The 21,610-nt window shown below is 32.5% G+C and overlaps 1 protein-coding gene across 47 annotated transcripts in view; it reads right to left on the minus strand.

Annotated features, from left to right (window-relative positions):
• LOC114336038 (longitudinals lacking protein, isoforms H/M/V) overlaps window positions 1–21,610 on the minus strand; it is a 630,205-nt gene that overhangs the window by 534,226 nt on the left and 74,369 nt on the right. The window contains exon 5 of one of the 47 annotated variants that reach the window (XM_050646569.1): window positions 8,479–8,891. The exons of 45 other annotated variants lie outside the window; for them this stretch is intronic. In XM_050646569.1, coding sequence (XP_050502526.1) covers window positions 8,494–8,891 — 398 coding nt within the window. In that variant the 3' untranslated portion in view covers window positions 8,479–8,493. Of the gene's footprint in view, window positions 1–8,478; window positions 8,892–15,145; window positions 15,434–21,610 lie in introns of those variants that run through there. One more of the 47 variants, XM_050646597.1, reaches the window with a different exon arrangement.

Below are 21,610 nucleotides of genomic sequence, written 5' to 3' on the forward strand. Positions count from 1 at the left end.
AAAGGACTAAGTTTTCCATCTAATAGCACATAAAATAATACCAAAAATATTACTCTACATCCCACCAGATCGAAAACAACGGGAACCTTCTCCGGTTACACCTCCGAGGCTTCTAAATTTGCAAGCCATAACGAATGCTGAGACCAAAGAAGATGAGAGAATTTTACAATTTATAATTCACGTCCCATCTGCTCAGCGCGGTAAAGTTCCCACGAGAATGGTTCCCTTCGTACTCCAATCAGAGTAAACATGTAAATCAAAAATGAATAGGAAATAATGAAATATTGAAAATGGTTATTCATTTTTGAGAGAAAAATTTTTGCAGGCAAGAAACATACACTCTGGGCCAATATTAACCGCCCAACTTAAAAATGGGTCATTTTTGATGTCTCGAATTTCCTAAACCTGTTGTCGGATATAAGTGATTTTTTAATAATAATAGTCTCCCGTTTTATACCGCTCACGTGGCTTTGGGAGTATAACAGTGTAGTCTGCTAAATCTTAGGCCTACGGTATACAATGGAGGTAACAGGGCCTGTGCTACGCTTCAACCGCCTATTATTACCCCTGGTTTTACCCAAGGTACTCATTTTATTCAGGCTGAGTCGACCTGGGGCCTATAGACATTTATAAAAATGTCTAGTAGTTCTTGCCGGCACGGCGGTGTGATTTGAACTCCGGCCTACCAGCACTCGAGCCAAGCAAACTACCGCCTGAGCTACGCCGGCTCTATAAGTGATTTTTTAATATGTTATAACCTTATTCTTTAACAATATCGCTGTAATCATATTGTTGCTAAACAGGCAAATTTTCATTGTATACCGAGTGTACGAACCAAACTGTGTTTCTTTCTAATAGTTCACATCACCCTGTGGAATATTCTAGCATTTTTAAAATACTGAAATTTAAATCCAACTATAGCCTCATATTTTCTCAACATTCTGGTTTTTGATTCATTCGCTTTTGTTGGACTGCAAAAAAGTTAGGTACTTTAACAACTAGCTATGTTTTTCATCAATACAGGGTGTTTTTAAAAAAGCATGACAAACTTTAAGGGGTAATTCTGCATGCAAAAAAAATAACAGTTTGCTTTATAAACATATGTCCACAAATGCTTCGTTTCAGAGGTTGGGGGTGTTGAAATTTTTCTTCCAAACTGACGATTTATTTATTGCTTTAAAACCGGTTGAGATATGCAAATAAAATTTGGTGGCTTTTAAGACGTATTTATTGCATATTTTTTGACATACAATTAAGCATTTAATATTCACCATTGGCGCGCATACAACTCCGCCGTTGCCTGGTCCCAAGTCCAGGATGAAAAAGGAGGAGTTTTAAGCAAGAGACTAACTATTCCTTCTTGTAAAAAACCCAGTTATGAAAACGAAGCACATGCCTCGGATAAGGACGGATCTTTTAAGATAACAGAGGACAATGAATATAGGAACCTGGAACGTACTAAGCCTATATCGGCCTGGAGCACTAACTCAGGTGGTCAAAGAACTTGAATCCAGAAAGATGGACATAACTGCCCTAAAAACTAATAAATCGGTAGTATTTTTCAGCGGAAGCGAACAGGAACATCAATTCGGCACTAGTCAAGAAAAGTCTTGTGGGGTCAGTCTTAACATTCAAACCCGTTAACGAAAGACTCTGTTATATCAGATTCAAAGGACAACTACATAACTATTCCCTAGCTGCTGCCCATGCACCGATAGAGGAAAAGGTAGAGCATGTAAAGATAACTTCTATGATAAACTAGAAACTAGAGGAACTGATAAAATAATCTCCCCAAACAGGACATGCATATTATCTTAGAAGATTTCAATGCAAAGATTGGGAAGGAAGCAGCGTACAAACCAACAATAGGTAACCATAGTCTTCACGATGTCAGCAACGATAATGGAACAAGGTTAATAGACTTTGCAGCGTCCCACAACCTACTAACAAAATCAACAATGTTCGAACACAAGAAAATACACAAAAAAACATGGGTCTCTAACGACGGCGTCACAAGAAATCAAATCGATCATGTTCTAGTAGATGCCAGGAGGGGTAGTAACTGCCTAGACGTAAGAAGCCTAAGAGGAGCTGATGGAGACACGGATCATTTTCTGGTAAAAACGAAGATAAGCACAAGAATAGCGTCCCAAAAAACACACAAGAATATACCAACACAATTATGGAATACTGAAGTTCTACGTGATAATGAGACAGAACAGAAATTTCAAAAGGCTACAAAAATAGCTCTAACACAGGCAGAGGACTATAACAACATAGTCTCAGCTTGGAAAAATATAAAATTAGCGTATCATATGAAATACTAGGACACAAAAAGAAAACAACAACAAAACGGTTCGATGATGATTGCCTGAAATCCATAACAGGAAGAAATATGGCTAGAAGGAACATGCTACAAAACCCCTCGCACAACAACAATGAAACGTATAAACAAAGAAAAACAGATACAAGAAAACTTATGAAAAGGAAGAAGAGGGAGTATCAGGAACAAAAAATAATCAGAGATATAGAAGAAAAAAGAAAGAACAAGCGAGACAGTTTTTCAAAGGAGTTTCAGATATCAAGACCGGGTACCAAGCAAGAACAGGAAATTCCCTTCAAAACTACAGCGGGCAACTGATGACAAGGAAATCCTAAAAACTGGAGGGAATACTTCTATCAACTATTAAACGACCAATCTAGCAGAAATACATCAAACATAGAAGTACATACAGCTGAAATAGATGACCAATACCCGGCATACGAAGAAGTAATACAGGCAATTAAAAAAATTAAAAATAATAAAGACACCCGGTAGCGATGGTATACCCGCAGAGTGCTTAAAACATGGAGGAGAAGCGTTGTACAGTTCTATATACAAGCTAATTCAAGACATTTGGCGAGAAGAAACAATGCCAGATGAATGGAAAGAAGGGGTTATTGTACCAATCCACAAAAAAGGAAGCAAAAAGTAATGTATTAACTACCGGGGAATAACACTCCTAAACACCACCTATAAAATCCTTGCAAACATCCTGTTAGAAAGAACCAAAACATACACAGAAGAAATCGTTGGAGATTATCAATGCGGATTTAGACCGGGCCGCTCTACTATTGATCAGATATTCACAATAAAACAGATAATGGAAAAATGCTGGGAGTTTGATCGTAAGCTTCATCAGATGTTCATAGATTTTAAACAAGCATTTGATAGAGTATGCAAGGCTAGACTGTGGACAGCGATGCAGGAACTTGGCTTTCCAAAATAACTAGTCAGGTTGATACGGATGTGTATGGAACGGTTACGATGTAAGGTGAGAGTTGGACAACAATACTCGGAGACATTTGAAATAAACAATGGACTAAAACAGGGAGATGCACTTTCATCACAACTCTTCAACTTAGCTCTGGAACACATAATTAGAAGTGCAAGAATCGAAAAACCGAATACAGTATTTCATCGAGAAGGACCAAACTTACTACTGGCATTTGCAGACGATATCGATCTAATAGGAAACACACGATTAAGGATGAAGGAGACTTTCATGAGGTTCGAGAAGGAAGCAGAGAACATGGGTCTCCAAATCAACGAAAACAAGACGAAATATATGTATATGAGCCGCAATAACCAAAGCAGAAACAGAATCGGTCAGAACATCACCATCGATGACTTTAACTTTGAGCGCGTTAGAGAATTCAAGTATCTTGGAACAACAATAACTGAAGACAATAACGGATCACAAGAAATAAACAACAGGCTACAGGCCGGCAACAGATGTCTTTTTGCCCTCCAAAACCTTATAAAATCGAAACAACTAACAAGACGTACGAAGATACAAGTCTATAAAGCAATCATACAACCCGTTGTGATGTATGGAAGCGAAACGTGGACGATAACAAAGGCAAACGAAGAGAGACTACGTGTTTGGGAAAGAAAAATCCTAAGGAAGATCTTTGGTCCTGTGCTGGATGAAGGATTGGGACAATATAGGATAAGAACTAACAAAGAGCTCAAAGAACTTTATCCAGACGCCAACATCATAAAAGAAATAAAGTCCAGAAGACTCCAATGGACAGGACAACTCAGAAGACATTCTGACCAAAGAACAGTAAGACTGGTGTGGGAGGAAGTCCCAACTGGAAGAAGACCACGCGGACGCCCTCGACTCCGGTGGCGAGATAATATAGCTGGAGACCTAAGCACTATGGAGGTGGAGAATTGGATGGAGGTTGCTCAAGACAAAAAACAGTGGAGGCATGTTGTCGAGTCGGCTAAAACCCACGAAGGGTTGTAACGCCACGGAGTAAGTAAGTAATTGGCGCGCATACGGATAATATAACGGCTCATATTACCAGTAAGCGCGCCAATGGTAAATATTAACTTCTTAATTGTATGTCAAAAAATGTGCAATAACTACGTCTTAAAACCCATCAAATTTCATTTGCATATCTCAACCGGTTTTAGAGCAATAAATAAATCGTCAATTTGTAAAAAAATTTCAACACCCTCTATATCGAAAACGAAACATTTGCGGACATATGTTTATAAAGCAAACTGTCATTATTTTTTCATGCAAAATTGCCGCTTAAAGTTTGCCATACCGTATTGATAAAAAACATGGCTAGTTGTTAAAGTTCCTAACTTTTTTATTATCCAACATAAGCGAATGAATAAAAAACAGAATGTTAAGAAAACCTGAGGCTACAGTTGGGTTTTGGCTACAGGTATCTTTGTTTTCAAACAAAGATTTTCTATACAAACGTTAATCAGAATGTCCCTTCACGATTTTGATTTTTGAGTGGTACCCATCGAGAGTGGACAATTCGATTTAAATATGTATCAGTTTCGGATTGTTTTCTAATACCCTGTGTCCGTTTCTTCTCGATTGACAATGGCAAATAAATGGTTGAAGTGTGGAGTAAAAAATATGGTCTTATTGACAGCTAATGATAATTATGTAATTATAGCTATTGGTTAGGTATCTTTCTATAATAGACTGCCCTAAATTGACAGCTACTGATAATATTACACTCTACTGACGTAAGTTCAAACAATTAGTCCGTTCTTTAACGGTAAAATATTGCAAAACCTCTAAATTTTAAAGAACCGCTTGGATTGACATGAAATTTGGCATACACATACACATAGCTAACAAGTCAAAGAAAAAAAGTGATATTGTGCCGATATGTGCTTTTGCTCTGGGGGTGGTTTTCACTCCCTCTTGGGGGTGAAAAAATATTCGTCCAAAGTAAGTCAGGAAATGGATAAACTGGCTAATTTTAAGTAACTTTTGTTCCATAGAGTTTTTTCACCAATTCAATACTTTTCGAGTTATTTGGCAGTGAATATGTTCATTTTTTTCAACAAAATAACCACGCTTTTAGACGGTTTTTCGCAAATAACTCAAATAGTAAGTATTTTGTCGAAAAAACATTCTTAGCAAAAATATAGCCTGTAAAAATTTTTAAAAAATGGTGTATATAGCACGTCTCTATACTTAGCAGAAGTAGAGTTATAGCTAATGAAAAATAGGTTCATATTCGTCAAATTCCAAATGGAATACTTTAACGTGAAATAACCAAAAATAAAGCACATTTCGGGGAAAACTCATTACAACTTATTTAAAGTGTTTAAAAACTTCACTTTTGTTTTATAAAAAAAATTTCTAGCATCAAAAGTAAACAAGTTACACTCAAAATAAAGTTAGTCTTATTTTGTTTTGGTAAAAAATCGAGAAAATCACCCCCTAATTAGTATCTTAAATGAACTTAATCGTTACGACTTCACAAGTTTCTTGACTCGTGTATGTATTGTTTATATGATCTGTAAGTTGCACCTGTTCAAAGTCCTTATTATTGAAAGGGCTGTAGTTAAAAGGGGTTGAACGAGTCACTGATCACGAATGTATGCAAATTTAGAAACACCAAATCTTAATCAATTTTTGTCTAACAGAAAAACAAAAAAATACTTGATATTCAGAAAACGAATGCTGACTATTTTTTGTTTTTGAATGATGAATTTTTTGTTTTTAGAGATTTTTGGTATCTCTAACAATTTTTAAGTTACTTTGAAAAAAAGCATATTTTTCAAAATTAAAATTTTTAAAAATTTTACTTTGAAACCAAATTTTTTCAAAAATAAGCACTTCGAATCGATGAAACTTACAGATCACATAAACACAATATAAGTAAAATAATTTGTGGAGCGGTAACGATTAATTTAAGTTGCTAATTAGGGGGTGGTCTTCCCGATTTTTTTTTGCAGCAACAAAAGGGACCAACTTTATTTTGAGCGTAACTTGCTTAAATTTAATGCTAGAAGCTTTTTGTAAAAACAGAAATAAATATTTTTTTAAACACTTTAAAAAAGTTAAAATGGGGTTTCCCCAGAAAGTGCTTAATTTTTTGGATATTTCACGTCGAAATATTCTATTTGAAATTTGGTGAATATGAATCTATTTTTCATTGCTATAACTCTGGTTCTACGAGATCCAAAGACCTAAAGCGTACACCATTTTTTTTACTGTTTTATAGGCTATATTTTTGCTAAGAACGTTTTTTTCGACAAAATACTTACTTTTTGAGTTATTTCCGAAAAACCGTCTAAAAATGTGGTTATTTTGTTGAAAAATGAACATATTCACTCGCAAATAACTCGAAGTGTTGACTTGGCGAAAAAGCTCTATAGAAAAAAAGTTACTTAAAATTAGTCAGTTTACCCATTCCCGGACTTATTTTGGACATATATTTTTTCACCCCCAAAAGGGGGTGAAAGTCACCCCAGGACAAAAGCACACATCGGCACAATATCACTTTTTTTCTTTGACATGTAAGCTATATGTATGCCAAATATCATGTCAATCCAAGCGGTTCTTTAGAATTTAGAGCAAAAACCGTGAAAAAGAATGTACTAAATGACTTACGCACTTGTTAACGAGGTAACTATTCTAAAGAGACTGCGACTCAAAATAGTCCCTTTGGCTAATTTATAATCTCATCAAAATATACAAATAATCAATAACTTGCATGGTAACATGAGATTACAAACTAAGGGATTAATTTTAGATTGAACAAGAGTGTTTTAGGATCAAACTCAAAATATCCGTCTGTAAAAAAATTGAATGGGTAGATAGTTATTCTTGTTCTCATGATTATTTTTCAGTGCGTCATTAATTATGACGTCATATACTGTATTGGGCCTGTCGAGACTTATTTCATGTAATTATTGACGAATCTGACAGATGCTAGAATCGTACTTAGCCATAGGTGAAAAGCTTGTGGAATTAAACTAATTAGTAATTTAGTAGATTTGATTTTTACACAATATGTTGACGTGTAGGTATTTTTTATAAAGGGGAATAAAATTAAAAAGTAAACAATATTGTTAATTAAATTTATAAATATGGAAACATTAAAAAATGACACAAAACTATCCATAAACTGTTTTTATTTTCTTCTCTAGGTGCTGTCTCCGCTTCAAAAGTTGGCAATCATCAGAGAGATCTTTATTTCCGAAATCGCAGCTCTAAATAATTCATTGTTATTACATTCAAACCAGTTCCTAAGGTTCTTCAGCCATGAGTTACGTCTTCTTACTATGGATCTTTTTCCTGCATAATGACCTGGATTATTAGATATACGTCTCTCATCACATGTCCCATATATCTCAGTTCTCTTCTTATTTGTTAGTTTTTCTCGTTCCTTATGCGTAAGTCTCATTACTTCCACGTTGGCTATTCTATCTACTCATGAGATATTTAGCACTCTTCGGTACATCTCGAATGTCTCTAGTCTCCTCACGCCAATGACTAACTTTTAACGAACTAAATTCTAAACCAAAACACAAAATAATGCACAAAAACGTTGTGAAACCAATGAACTGTCAATACGGAAAATGTTGTGTGAAACACAAGGGAAGTCGAATTCGAAATTTCAAAATGACAGGTACACAAAATACTGACCTGAATAATAACCGTCACTTGACTCTTTGACACTTCTAAAAAATGGCCAAAATGGACAAAGTTTTCGTCAAATGTTCGTAATACGTGTATTTGATTGGCTAGAAAAAACGCGCATTCTAAATATCAACGGATCAAACGTAGGTTAGGAATAGACATCTTATGTATATAACCATTGTAATGATGCATTATTTTTGTGTTTAATCACGGAGCTACCGCTTTTTCCGTCTCATCTAACTTAATGCATTAGAGAGAAATCGAAAAACTGTGACGCACTGAAAAATGATCATGAGAACAAGAATACCATAAAAATATCTACAGGGGATGGATTGAAAAACAGATATCCCCTTCAGCACGGCAACAAAAAACGTTCAATAAATATTTCGAAACTTGTACTCTATGTTTTTATGTCTAAAATAATAGGAAAAATAATAAAATAATTCTTTAAACAGGTCTTTAAACATTCTTATGAAATAAGATTTTATAAGATTTTATTTTACACAAACTCTATAAAATAGTAATACATTAGAAACCATTATTTGATATGAAATTTCCAAAAACAGTTCTGGTCTTTGGTAAGACATAGGTAAACATCACATTTAAGACATCTAACACGGGTTCTGCTTTTACAACCCGACCTTCTGCAAAATCTTGCTGTAGTTAACTGATCAATGTTTGGCCAATGCTCAAACCCATCTAACTTTTTTTCTTTGGCTGGTTGTGGAGCTCGATAATTTTGTGGCCTGATTTGTGTTTCCTTTTCCTGTTCGACCTGTTTTTCCACTTCTTGATTTGAGCTTCTTCTTTTAGGTGACGCTAACAAACTTTCGCCGGCTTCCATTCTAAATGTAAGGTCTCGTTGTTCTGATTTCGGAATATTATTTGCCTGGCAATCTTCACGGTATTCCATCCAAGGATTTACTACGGCAAAATCTAAAAAATCAAGAACGACTTTTTTCTACGGCCGTCTAATAACATGGTCATTTAGTACGTTCCCTGACGGTAAAATATTGGAAAACCTATAAATTTTAAAGAACCGCTTAGATGAACATGAAATTTGGCATAAGGTTCTTTTCATGAGGATTTTTCAGTGCGTCACAAATGATAGAAAAAAAGGTAAGTCCGTGATAATATACATTTATAATATTTATTCTAACATGACATTTTAGTTAAATCTGACAGTTGTCAAATTTTATTTGCAATTAGGCATAAAAACAAATCAATTGTCTTTATTGCATTTATAAAATGGTATTATCTTTGATTTGTATAGTCTTATAAATTGTACAGATTATATTCGTAGATATATTATATAATTAGTAAATAAATTTTTTTCTATTATAGCGCCATCTATCGACAACTAGAATAATCACCGAACTAGAATAATTACCAAAGTAATCACCGACGTGCCTTTTTTTCTGTCATATACAATTTAATGCGTTACAAAAAAAATCGAAAAACTGTGACGCACTGAAAAATGCTCATGAGAAAAAGCATACATAGGTAACATGTCAATGAAGAAAAGTGATATTGTGTCGATGTGTGCGTTTGCCATGAGGATGAGTTTCACGCCTTCTGGGGTGTGAAAAAATATACGTTCAAAATAAGTCCGGAAATAGATAAACTGACTAATTCTAAGCATCTTTTGTTCTATAACATTTTTTCACTAAGTTAATATTTTTCGAGTTATTTGCGAGTAAACTTGTACGTTCATTTTAAAAAGAAAACACATTTTTAGACGGTTTTTTACAAATAACTCAAAAAGTATATATTTTATCGAAAAAAACATTATTAGCAAAAATATAGCCCATAAAAAGTGAAAAAAGTGGTGTATATATGAGATCCCTAGACTCAGTAAAAGAAGAGTTGTAACTAATGAAAAATAGGTTCATACTCGCCAAATTTGAAATCGAATATTTCAACATGAAATAATTTTATTGGTAAAAAAATAGTAAAAATCATCCCCAATTAAAATCCCAAATGAAATTGATCGTTACCATTTCACAATTTGCTTTACTCGTGTATGTATTGTTTATACGATTTGTAAGTTTCATCGGCATCGCGCATCGGTTCAAAATGCTTATTTTTGAAGGGGCTCTAATTGAAAGGGCTTGAACTAGTCCATAATCACAAGTGTATGCCAATTTTAACAGCCATATCTTAACCAATTTTTGTCTTACACAAAAACAAGAAATCCAAAATATTCAGAAAATCAAAACCTACTATATATTTTTTACTCTTTGTGATTTTGGGTATCACTAATAATTTTTAAGTTATTTTCGAAAAAAAGCAGTAACGATTAATTTGATTAAGAGGCTAATTAGGGGGTGATTTTCCCAAGTTTCTTTGAACAAAAAAGGGACCAACTTTATTTTGGGCGTAACTTACTTACTTTTGATGATAGAAACTTTTTTTGAAAACAAAAGTAAATATTTTTTTAAATACTTTAAAAAAAGTTGTAATGAGGTTTCCTCAAAAAGTGCATTATTTTTTGTTTATTTCACGTTGAAATCTTCGCTTTGAAATTTGACGGATATGAACCTATTTCATTGGCTACAACTTTGCTTCTACTAATGTTTGTCTTTAAACCAAGAGGAGTGATTGAAATTTACCGCGCTGTAATGCTTGTTTGTAATTGGTCCAATCGCAGGCCAGTTTACTCCACTGTTATAAAATTTTTGACAAAAATGACATTGATCAAAATTTGACACAATTGGCATTTCATAGGTTAATTAAGTTATATCGGCGATTTTTTGTATTTTCTGCGTTATTTCTTTAATTTTTAGATTTTTAGTCTGCTTTTATATAAAAAGCAGTTGTTTTGAGAACTCTTTAGCGACGTATCAACAGGATCGACAGGATCAACCAAAAAAGAAGATGTATTTGGTTATTTTTCTAGTGACTTTCTAGGGTGTGAATCTGTCTTTTTAGTTTACTTCTCCTGGTTAAAAAATAAACCATAGGTCTAGAGAGTTCATACATACACCATGTTCATAAAAGTTTTTTTTTCGATAAAATATTTACTTTTTGAGTCACTTGCACCTCGAGAAGGGGTGACACTCACCCCCAGGGAAAATCACATATTGGCACAATATCACTTTTTTTCTTATATAATATGTTACCTATTTGTATGCCAAATTTCGTATCAATGCAAGCGCTTCTTCAAAATTTGGAGCCAAAACCGTGATTCAATGTACATACTAATTATTCACTATTTTTGAATAGATAACAACACTCATTACTTTACCCGTGAGTAATAGTATATTAACGGGTTTAACTAATCAACTGATGCATACCTAGTGACATATGTGACAGATATTTAAGTTGAAACAGACTGTCATTACTTTACGTGAGCTTGCGTGCTAAATTTGATTCTCTAACAGAAATACACCTAAGTAAATAGTGTTTATCTTTATACGAATAAGACTTATTAGGGAGTTTTTGTAGCTACGTAACGTAACGTATCTCCCTATACGTAAAGCACTAACGTACCGTAAGAATGATGAACGTTAATAGGGAGTTTTTGTTGCTACGTAACGTACGCATCTCCGTATACGTAAAGCAACTAACGTGTCGTAGAGGATGAATGTTAAAATAGGTAGTTTTTGTAACTGCCTTAACGTAACGTAAAGCAAATCGTAAAGTCATTTTTAAATTCCGTTGACATTAAAAAAAATAAAACAATGTTCACACAATATACAATTAATATACAAATGTAAAAAAAGATAAATGAATGATGAAATTGTATGGTTTTAATTGCTTCTATTTAAATATAAAAATATTATTTTTCCTTAGGTTAAAATTTTTTTATTTTTGTTTATACCTACTTTTTAGTTGTAAATTATTGTATACCTACATCAGAATTCCAGTAGGTATAATGTAAATAGTGTGGTAATATTTATTTGAAAATTTTACTGAAACTAGGTCATTTGTTTATCTAGTTATTAATTGTGGTGATCACTGTATTTCTTAAATTAATACAAGATTTGTTTGTTTTGCTTTATTAATAGACAACTTAAAAACAATAAAATTTTAAATCTATTATGAAGTTTCAATTTCCAATTACAAACACAGAATAATTTTACTCAAATAGACTAAACCAATAACCAATATAACCTTAAAATGTTTAGAAACGAGTAGTACGCTGATGAAATGTTCATTTGGTAGGTAATCGGGCAAGATCCTCGTGTGCGTTCGGTGACTTTCGGCTCGATAGGGATGCGTATGAACCTAACGTACCAGCCCGTAACCTTAGGTAATACGTATCGCGATACGGGAGTTCAACCATTAATGCGCAAGCGTATATGTCAAAAAGATGCGTTACGTTTACGTATTTGTGTGCACAAAAACTCCCTATTAGGTAGTTTTTGTAACTCCCTAACGTAACGTAAAGTCATTTTTAAATTCCGTTGACATTAAAAAATAAAACAATGTTTACACAATATAGATACAATTAACATATAAATATAAAAAAAAGGTAAAGGTGAATGATGAAATTGTATGGTTTTAATTGATTCTATTTAAATATAAAAATATTATTTTTCCTTAGTTTTAAATTTTTTATTTTTGTTTATACCTACTTTTTAGTTGTAAATTATTGTACCTACATCAGAATTCCAGTATAATGTAAATAGTTTGTTCATATTTATTTGAAATTTTTATTGAAATTAGGTCATTTGTTTATCAAGTTATTGTGGTGATCACTGTATTTCTTAAATACAAAATGTGTTTGTTTTGCTTTATTAATAGACAACTTAAAAAACAATCAAATTTTAAATTATGAAGTTCCAATTTCCAATAACAAACATAGAATAATTTTACTCAAATAGACTAAATGAATATAACCTTAAATGTTTATACACGGGCAATCCTCTAATACTCTGATGAAATGTTGATTTGGTAGGTAATCGCCGTAATCGGGTAAGATCCGCTTGTGCATTCGGTAACTTTCGTCTCGATGACCGTTAAGGTTTCGGAAATAAAGTTAAATTCGCCAATATTAGAAAATAAGGCTGCTCGTCTATTTTATTTTTAAAAATAATTATCTAAGCGAGATACTTCCCTGACATACAAAATGTCTTACGTATTACTTGCTCAGATTGCAAAAACCCTTCGTTGTTAATGCAACTCCAAACACAATTCGGATGTCAAAACAGTAAACGCACCTTTCATACGCATACAATAACCATGTTTATAAACCAAAATAAACCACTTCATAGCAGGTAGATTGTTTTTTGTTTGTTATGCGTTCGGAGAATGACGATAGCTGATGGAAATTGTATGCTAAGTCGATGTTGTAGGTTTACATTTTTATTCCATTCGTAAAACAGGGAGGTAGTACGCCTAGATAATTTTTAAACGTTAAATACACGGTTGTCGAATATTGATAAATTTAACTATATTTCGGAAACCTTAACAGTTTGAGCGATACATTATTAGCAAAAAATGTTGCAAATGGCGTCCCCTATTATCCCTTAAAAAATTTCCATCGACCTACCAAACACCCTGTAGATGCATCAAGTCAAACTAGTTTGATTTTACTCAACAAACTTGACTTGAAAATCAAACTTTTTTGTAAAAAAGTTTGAGTTGACTTGATTTTGATATATTTAGGTTTGACCTGAAATCAAAATTCTTCAAACAGTTCGAAGTTTGATTATCATATTGCGCAACGTGTTAATTTCCAATCCTAATTGAGAGCGTTCCGCGTTTTGTCTTGACTTATTTGGACAGATCTGAACCTGTACTCTGCTACTCTGCAAATTAGTTATAGTTCATATTTAGAAGTATTATAAGCTTGGCTTGTTTGTTATGTTTGTTTTGTGTGTGCTTTGTGCGATATTGTCTGAACCCGAACCTTTTTCGGCTCAGAATACGTACCAGAACAAATTGAGTCTGAGTTTGAAGGTATCCCCACTGCAGAAATTAAGAGAAAAAAATCTGTAGACGAAGCAGAATTAATTAAGAAAAAGAAATATACTGATTTATTTATTGTTGCGACAGACTTGCAAAACAATGAAAATTGCAAAGTGCATATTATGTAAAAATAAAGAACAGCGTTATAAAATTACAAATAGTGGAACTAGTTCTTTAAAACGACATCTGATGGAAAGTCACAAAAAATTAATTGAACATACTCTGTCAAAAATATATATTTTGTTGGTCCTTCATAAATTTTTGTTGAAGTTAATTAAATTAGATTTGGTATAATAAAAAACATCCAACGAATTATTTGTTGTAATCTTCTTCTTCTTCATGTACCATCTCCTCTAAGAAGGTTGGCAACCATCACGGCAATTCGCACTTTCGATACCGCTGCTCTAAAGAGATCAGCAGAAATGCAATTAAACCAAGCTCTCAAATTGTTTAACCAGGAGATGCGTCTTCTTCCGCGACTCCTTCTACCCTGTATTCTTCCTTGCATTATTAATTGTAACAAGTTATAACGCTCGCCCCTCATAACATGTCCCAGATATTGTAGTTTTCTATGTATTTCCCATGTTGTAATCTAATAGCACCCAAATAAAAACATAAAAAAGTGATGTCGTTGATAGAGTACAATGCATAAATGGTCACCGATTAGCAATAAAACGAAACTTGCCAGCAAGCAATTTTAGGAGTAAATGAATCATTTTCTTGAATTTTCGACTCTATTTTGACTTATATCGCTGTCTGTATCAAGTTATATTTATATGGGACTCATTGTAAGTTTGAATTTTCACACCTGTAACTGCTGTAACCATTGACCAGTTTGACTTGACTTGAATTATTTGTCAGAAGGATTGACTTGAGTTTAACTTGAAAATATGTCAAACTCAAGTTAATTTCAAACACTCAAGTCAAACTTGTGAACTCTACATTTAAATAAGTATTTTCGATAGGAAATAAGCCACAATTTTACTAAAAAAATTAATTTATTAACGTTTCGACGCCCAAGTCTGGTGTCGTTGTCAAAATACAAAATAAATACATTATTTTGTATTTTGAGAACGACACCCGACTTGGGCGTCGAAACGTTAATAAATTCATTTTTTTAGTAAAATTGTGGCTTATTTCCCATCGAAAATACTTGATTATAAAAATGCCACAAGGAAATAGCTTCAGAACAATATCTACATATAAACATAAATACTTTGACAGCGTATACCGCAAACATGAATAATTTCAAAATGTTTCAAAAATAAATATGATTTCAAACAAACGTAAATACAAATTTATTACAAACGAAAACATTAGAACAGCTACAGTATGCCTTTATTCGGATCCAAGATATTTCATAAACTGGTCGTGATCGGCAACAATGTCATGTTTCCTATATAGATGAGTTCTAATATTGGACTTTTGATGACATAGCGTTGAGCACAGCAAACATGCGAATTGAGGTTCTTTTCCACACTCATAACGAAGGTGAGCTCTAAGATGTGTTAGTCTTTTGTAACGTCGATTGCACTTAAAACACGCATGTTTTTGTCTCTCCTCTAAAATAATGTTGAAATATTATTAATAATATTTTATTAAAGCGAACATCACGTCGGTCCAGATCACATTTGCTCTAGATTTTTTTAAGGATATGTAAACTGCAAAGTGTCTAGTGAAACAGAAAAAATGCGGATCTTCTATACAGGGTGATTGATTAGTAGGGTAAAGCTTAATAGCTCCGCTATAGTAATAGATAGCAATAAAAGTTAATAACAAAAATGTTAGCCACCTTTGAGCTTCACATTACAAAATTAGTTAGAATGTTACAGGGTGTTCGATAACACAGTGGCAGACCTAACTTATGTTTTTTTAAATGGAACACCCTATATTTTATTTTATATTCGAAATCCTGTTAACTTCTCCATCACAAAAATATAAAGATTTGTAATGTTATACAGGGTATTTACAAAGATATAACCAATTTTGTATGAAAATCGTAACAAGTTCAACTCCCTGTATAAATAAAAATAAGCACAACAGCAATGGTTTATTAATGCCATATTTTTTATTGTCAAAATTTTTAAGAATTATTGATATTGCTAATTTTCTTTATATCAAATACAGGGTGAGTCAAAACGCAAGTACATTATTTTCTCAGTAATGTTAAATGGAACACCCTGTATTTTATATCATTATTGAAAAGTAACATTAACGTACTTTAATTTTTATATAGCATTCCCTATGCCCAAATTTATTAGTTTTCGAGATATTTTCATTTTTCAGAGCAAATTATTTTAGGTGTTTAAATTTATCTAAATTTTAAGTAAGCCATGACTGAATTGACAATTGAAGATTACCGCTTATCAATCCGGTAATCAATGTAACACTGTAGCAAATAAAGAAATAAAAATAATTTATTAGTAATACATTTTACAAACAAAAACACAACCACTACATGCAACATTTTTTAAACAATTAAAAACTATCTTTTTATGTTAATGCAACAAATAAAGAAAGAAAATTAGTAATAAATTTTACAAAAAAACACACAAACACAAAATACAATATTTTGTGAAGACAATTAAACACTACTTTTGTATGTAAATGTAACAATGTAACAAATAAAGAACGAAACATAATTTATCAGTAATACATTTTGCAAAAAAACATGTATGAAAAAATTAGAAGCTACTTTTAATAAAATATATTTAATATTTAATTACATAAGGTGTTCAAAATTATCTCCTAACGCATTTATGTACGCCTAAAAACGATCATTGAATGAGCTACTTACTCTACGGAACATAATTTGTAAACTAACACATCGAAATACACTTTGTATTCTACTTTTCATCTCATCCCTTGTTGTTGGAGGTATTTTATAAACTTCATTATTAACGTAACCCCAAAAAAATCAGTCCAGTTTATTAAATTCTGGTGAGTTGGGTGGCCACGCTACTGGTCCATTGAAAAATGAAAATATCTCGAAAAGTAATAAATTTAGACATAGGGAATGTTATCTAAAAATTAAAGTACGGTAATGGTACTTTTCAATAGTGATATAAAATACAGGGTGTTGCATTTAAAATTACTGAGAAAATAATGTACTTGCGTTTTGACTAACCCTGTATTTGATATAAAGAAAATCAGCAATATCGACCATTCTTGAAAATTTTGACAATACGTTAAAAAATATGGCATTAATAAACCATTGTTTTGCTTATTTTTATTTATACAGGAAGTTGAACTTGTTACGATTTTCATATAAAATTGGTTATAACTTTGTAAATACCCTGTATAACATAACAAACCTTTATATTTTTGTGATGGAGAAGTTAACAGGATTTCGAATTTAAAATAAAATATAGGGTGTTCCATTAAAAAAAAAACATAAGTTTGGTCTGCCACTGTGTTATCGAACACCCTGTAACATTCTAACTATAATTTTGTAATGTGAAGCTCAAAGGTGGCTAACATTTTTGTTATTAACTTTTATTGCTATCTATGACTATAGCGGAGCTATTGAGCTTTACCCTATTAATCAATCACCCTGTGTACACCGATATCGTATAATTTTGTATATCTTATCGTATAATTAGATTTGGTTCTATTATCATGTTTCCATGAATGAATATAAAGTATAACGACTTACATTATTTATTTATCACTACATCACGTACGGATGTACGGTATCAGGAGATGACGTACGTCGTAGGATAAATCAATCGGCCATTATGACAGCCTCTATAATATAATATATAATATTATCTCCTTAATATTTTCTCATAGCAAGCTTAATAGTATATTGTACAACATGTTTTCTCATGTGTTGTACACTGTACTTTTTCTATGGATGCGTTTTTGTCAAGAGTTCAAACTTCATAATTAAATAATTTAGGTGCTTTTAGGTATATTATATGCCTAAATTGAAATACAATACATAAATATACAGTATGTAGGTATTTAATATTCTTCGGTCTAATACCTCGAGAAATACACTTCCAAATAAAAAACTCGAAAATACGTATTTAATATTTTTCAAGAACCTATTGAATAAATCAAACACGACTCTCCACTCTACCCCCTGGAGGTGGGGTGGGGGTAACTTTAAAATCTTAAATAGGAACCCCCATTTTTTATTGAAGATTTGGATTCATTACGTAAAAATAAGTAACTTTTATTCGAGTAATTTTTTCGAACTATGGATAGATGGCGCTATAATCGGAAAAACACTATTTATTAGCGCCATCTATCAAGAATTGAAGAAATGTTACTCATTTTGTCATGAGAAATCCAAATCCGCAATAAAACATGGGGATTCCTATCTGATTTTAAAGTTACCCCCATCCCACCTCCAGGGGGTGGAGTGGAGAGTCGTGTTTGATGTTATTCGATAGGCTCTTGAAAAATATTAAACACCTATTTATGGTTTTTTATTTGGAAGTGTATTTCCCGAGATATTAGACCGTTTCTATAATTTACCTATGGTATCACGATAAATCGTTTTTTCTGATTATGTTTCGAAATAAATGTTTCGAATAAAAGTTGCTTTTTTTATGTAAGCAATCCAAATCTGCAATAACAAATGGGGGTTTCTATTTAAGCTTTTAAAGTTACCCCCACCCCACCTCCAGGGAGTGAAGTGGGGTCGTGTTTAGTGTTATTCGATAGATTTTTGAAAAATATTGAACACGTATTTTTCAGTTTTTCGATTCAATCTTAATTTCTGGAATTATTCGATGGTCCCGCAAATTATTCGATCGTCTCAGGCGACGAGTTCCACCCTGGGCACAAGGTATCTCGGAGACCATCGCCGTCATGAAATTTGTTTTCAGTGACCTCCAAAACCGTTGATTATAAAAATTGGACTCATTTCCGTCAATATTTCCTGAGTTCTAAATTTTTCATTTTCCATCTCTTCGAGATGCACTTTGAAAATGAATTTCCTCATGCACAAAAATTTTTGCCGGAGATCAATTTAGTTCACAAAATTACCTGACACTCTCTCGAATCGAATGCAAAAAGTTGCATGACGATTCATCTTACTGCACAAAACTCCTAGGTTTAATGCTTAGTTGCCTCGCCTACTCATTTTGAATCAAATTTCTACAAAAACCCAGGAGACGAAGCCTGTCCCGTACACCAAGTGCGTCGGAGGCCATCACCGTTATGATAATTTTCACAAAACTCAAGGAGACCTGACCCGTCTTTACCACCAGGTGCCTCGAAAGACTTAATGCCGGTGACACCTCATGATAATCGTGATTAGCGTCCCCAAAAATCCTCCGAGTAATGTGTTCGCACTGATTTTGTATCGATTTTTCATAAAACTGCAGACGAGCGAACCCAAAAACTCCTGAGTATTAAAAAGTACTTATTATTATTAGTACCTACCCATTAGTAATACTGAACTCAGTTCTTTCAATTATTTCCGAATTACAAATTTATCATTTTTATCACTTCGAAATGCCTTGGGAAAATGTATTCTAGAAATGTAAATTCTAGAAATTTTATAATTCCCTCGTGTCTTCTTTGCTTCAGCATCCATCTGGCTTGCACTTTTTAGAAGCCGTGGAGGTGACACCAGGAAAATGGTCCAATAAGTTTTCAATTTGATATTATTTGAAATATTTTTAAAATATTTTATTAGGTTGAAAACTTTTGACTTTTATTCCGAATATTTCCGAATTACAAATTTATCATTTTTCATCACTTCGAAATTCCTTGGGAAAATGTATTCTAGAAATTTTAGAATTCCCTCGTATCTTCTTTGCTTCAGCATCCATCTGGCTTGCAATTTTTAGAAGCCGTGGAGGTGTTACCAGGAAAATGATCTAATAAGTTTTCAATTTGATATTATTTTAAATATTTTTAAAATATTTTATTAGGTTGAAAACTTTTGACTTTTATTTAGCAGATGCCGCTAGGCACCTACTACCATCACGTTAGTTGCAATGCGACAACTAATAGACTGGATAATTTAAACTTGGGTCAGAGATAGCAACCTATGCATTCTCTGATGGGCCTTTAATAAGAGGCGAAATCGTCGTTTAGAGTGCTGGTTGCGCTCTCTGAACTAAGTAAAAATTAAAACACAGAGGCGTAACAGAGGTCCCCGCAGCATCGGGGGGCCCCCATCGATTAGGGGCCCCATCTTGTCTTCTGATATTATGTAAACATTTGTTATTGATATATTATTTTACGTTGTGTGTTTAACTTTAAGAATGTAAATTCTAAATAAATAGGCATATTCGGCAAGTCAATAATAATTATCTCATCTCTAGAACTTAATCCCTTCCGGTCTTCCGAATTTTTATGGTGACGGCGATAAACCATAATGCCTTGTACGTGACTTATTGAAAGATTAGAGAATTGCAATTTTGTGAATTTTCAGAACAATATTTCTAAATCTAGAAATGGGTTTCTTCTTTACGTTTACGTTTAGAGCCTCCGATTAGTATTTCGATACAATAATAAATTATCGGCAGCAGTTTCATCTATCCTTAATTTGTTTGCATTTTGTGTTATTTGTGTTTTACAGTTATAGTTGCATCAGTTTGGTACGCATTTATTTATCAATTTATTGACGACTTTTCTTGTGTAATCATTGGACAATCTCTAAACACATAAACGATAATATATGGAAATTATAACACTCCCCTTTAGGGAAGTCAAAATTTTTTTGGAAAAAAACAAGCTTATATTTTTCTAAAACATTTTTTGATAGTTTAGGTATTTTATGTTAAAGTAAAAAGTTCTACTAGCAGATTTAGCCTCTAATTGTTTATTAATTGTTTAAACTATAAAACTGTTTTGTATTAATTAATTTTAAAAATATCGGTGAATTCATCATTTTACTTTGATCAGTTTTTGATCCAAAATGTTTCTATTTTCTTTTTGATTATGCTCTGAATCCGAATATGACATTATAATTTGAAAATTTAAAAAAAAAAATTTTAGTATGTCTGCGTGACTTCGAACCATATGGGAAACTTTTTGATTATCGGAAAAAGTTATTGCCACGTGGGGTGCTCACAGCACCCCTTAAAAATTTTCTGTGATCTACTTGTTTAAAAAATTAAATAATGTGTCGAGTAACACAAGAATATAAAAAAACATGTTTTATTAACTTATTAGCCACTAACTAATATGTTACAAAAGTTAAAAAATAAATGAAAAAGGTGTTATAAGCAAATTAGCAAGTACCAAGCCATAATAAATGAAGTTAAGTAAAATATCTAAAAAAAATTAAGATTTAGTGAGTGTAGAGTCTATATTAATAATTTAAATCAGTTATTTCAATAAAAAATGTAAATTTGACCTGTTTATCAAAAATACAAAAAAAAATTAAAACTTAAAGTGCCAGATGATGACACCCCAATTCGACTTTATAGGTATAAGTTCAGAATGACACTAAATAACCACTTCAAACACTAACATATCTCTGCTATATACACATACATATGTTCAAAAGTTTGGAATATTTCGTCTTTTTATTGATTTTTATATATAAACTTTTCTGATTAGTTAAACATAATTTTGTTTCAATTCTTAACAATACTAAATAAATCTCAAAACCAGATCAACGATATGCAAAAAAATTATTTATTCTCTTGGAGTGAAAAACTTAATACAACTTACATTTAAAAATAAATTAGTAAAGAAAAAAATAATTTTAAATAAAACTAATAATTGGTATTGCCTTCATTGGCCTGTATGCATGCCTGTAAGCAATT

Source organism: Diabrotica virgifera, chromosome 3 (assembly GCF_917563875.1).
Source record: "Diabrotica virgifera virgifera chromosome 3, PGI_DIABVI_V3a".
Lineage (NCBI taxonomy): Eukaryota > Metazoa > Arthropoda > Insecta > Coleoptera > Chrysomelidae > Diabrotica > Diabrotica virgifera.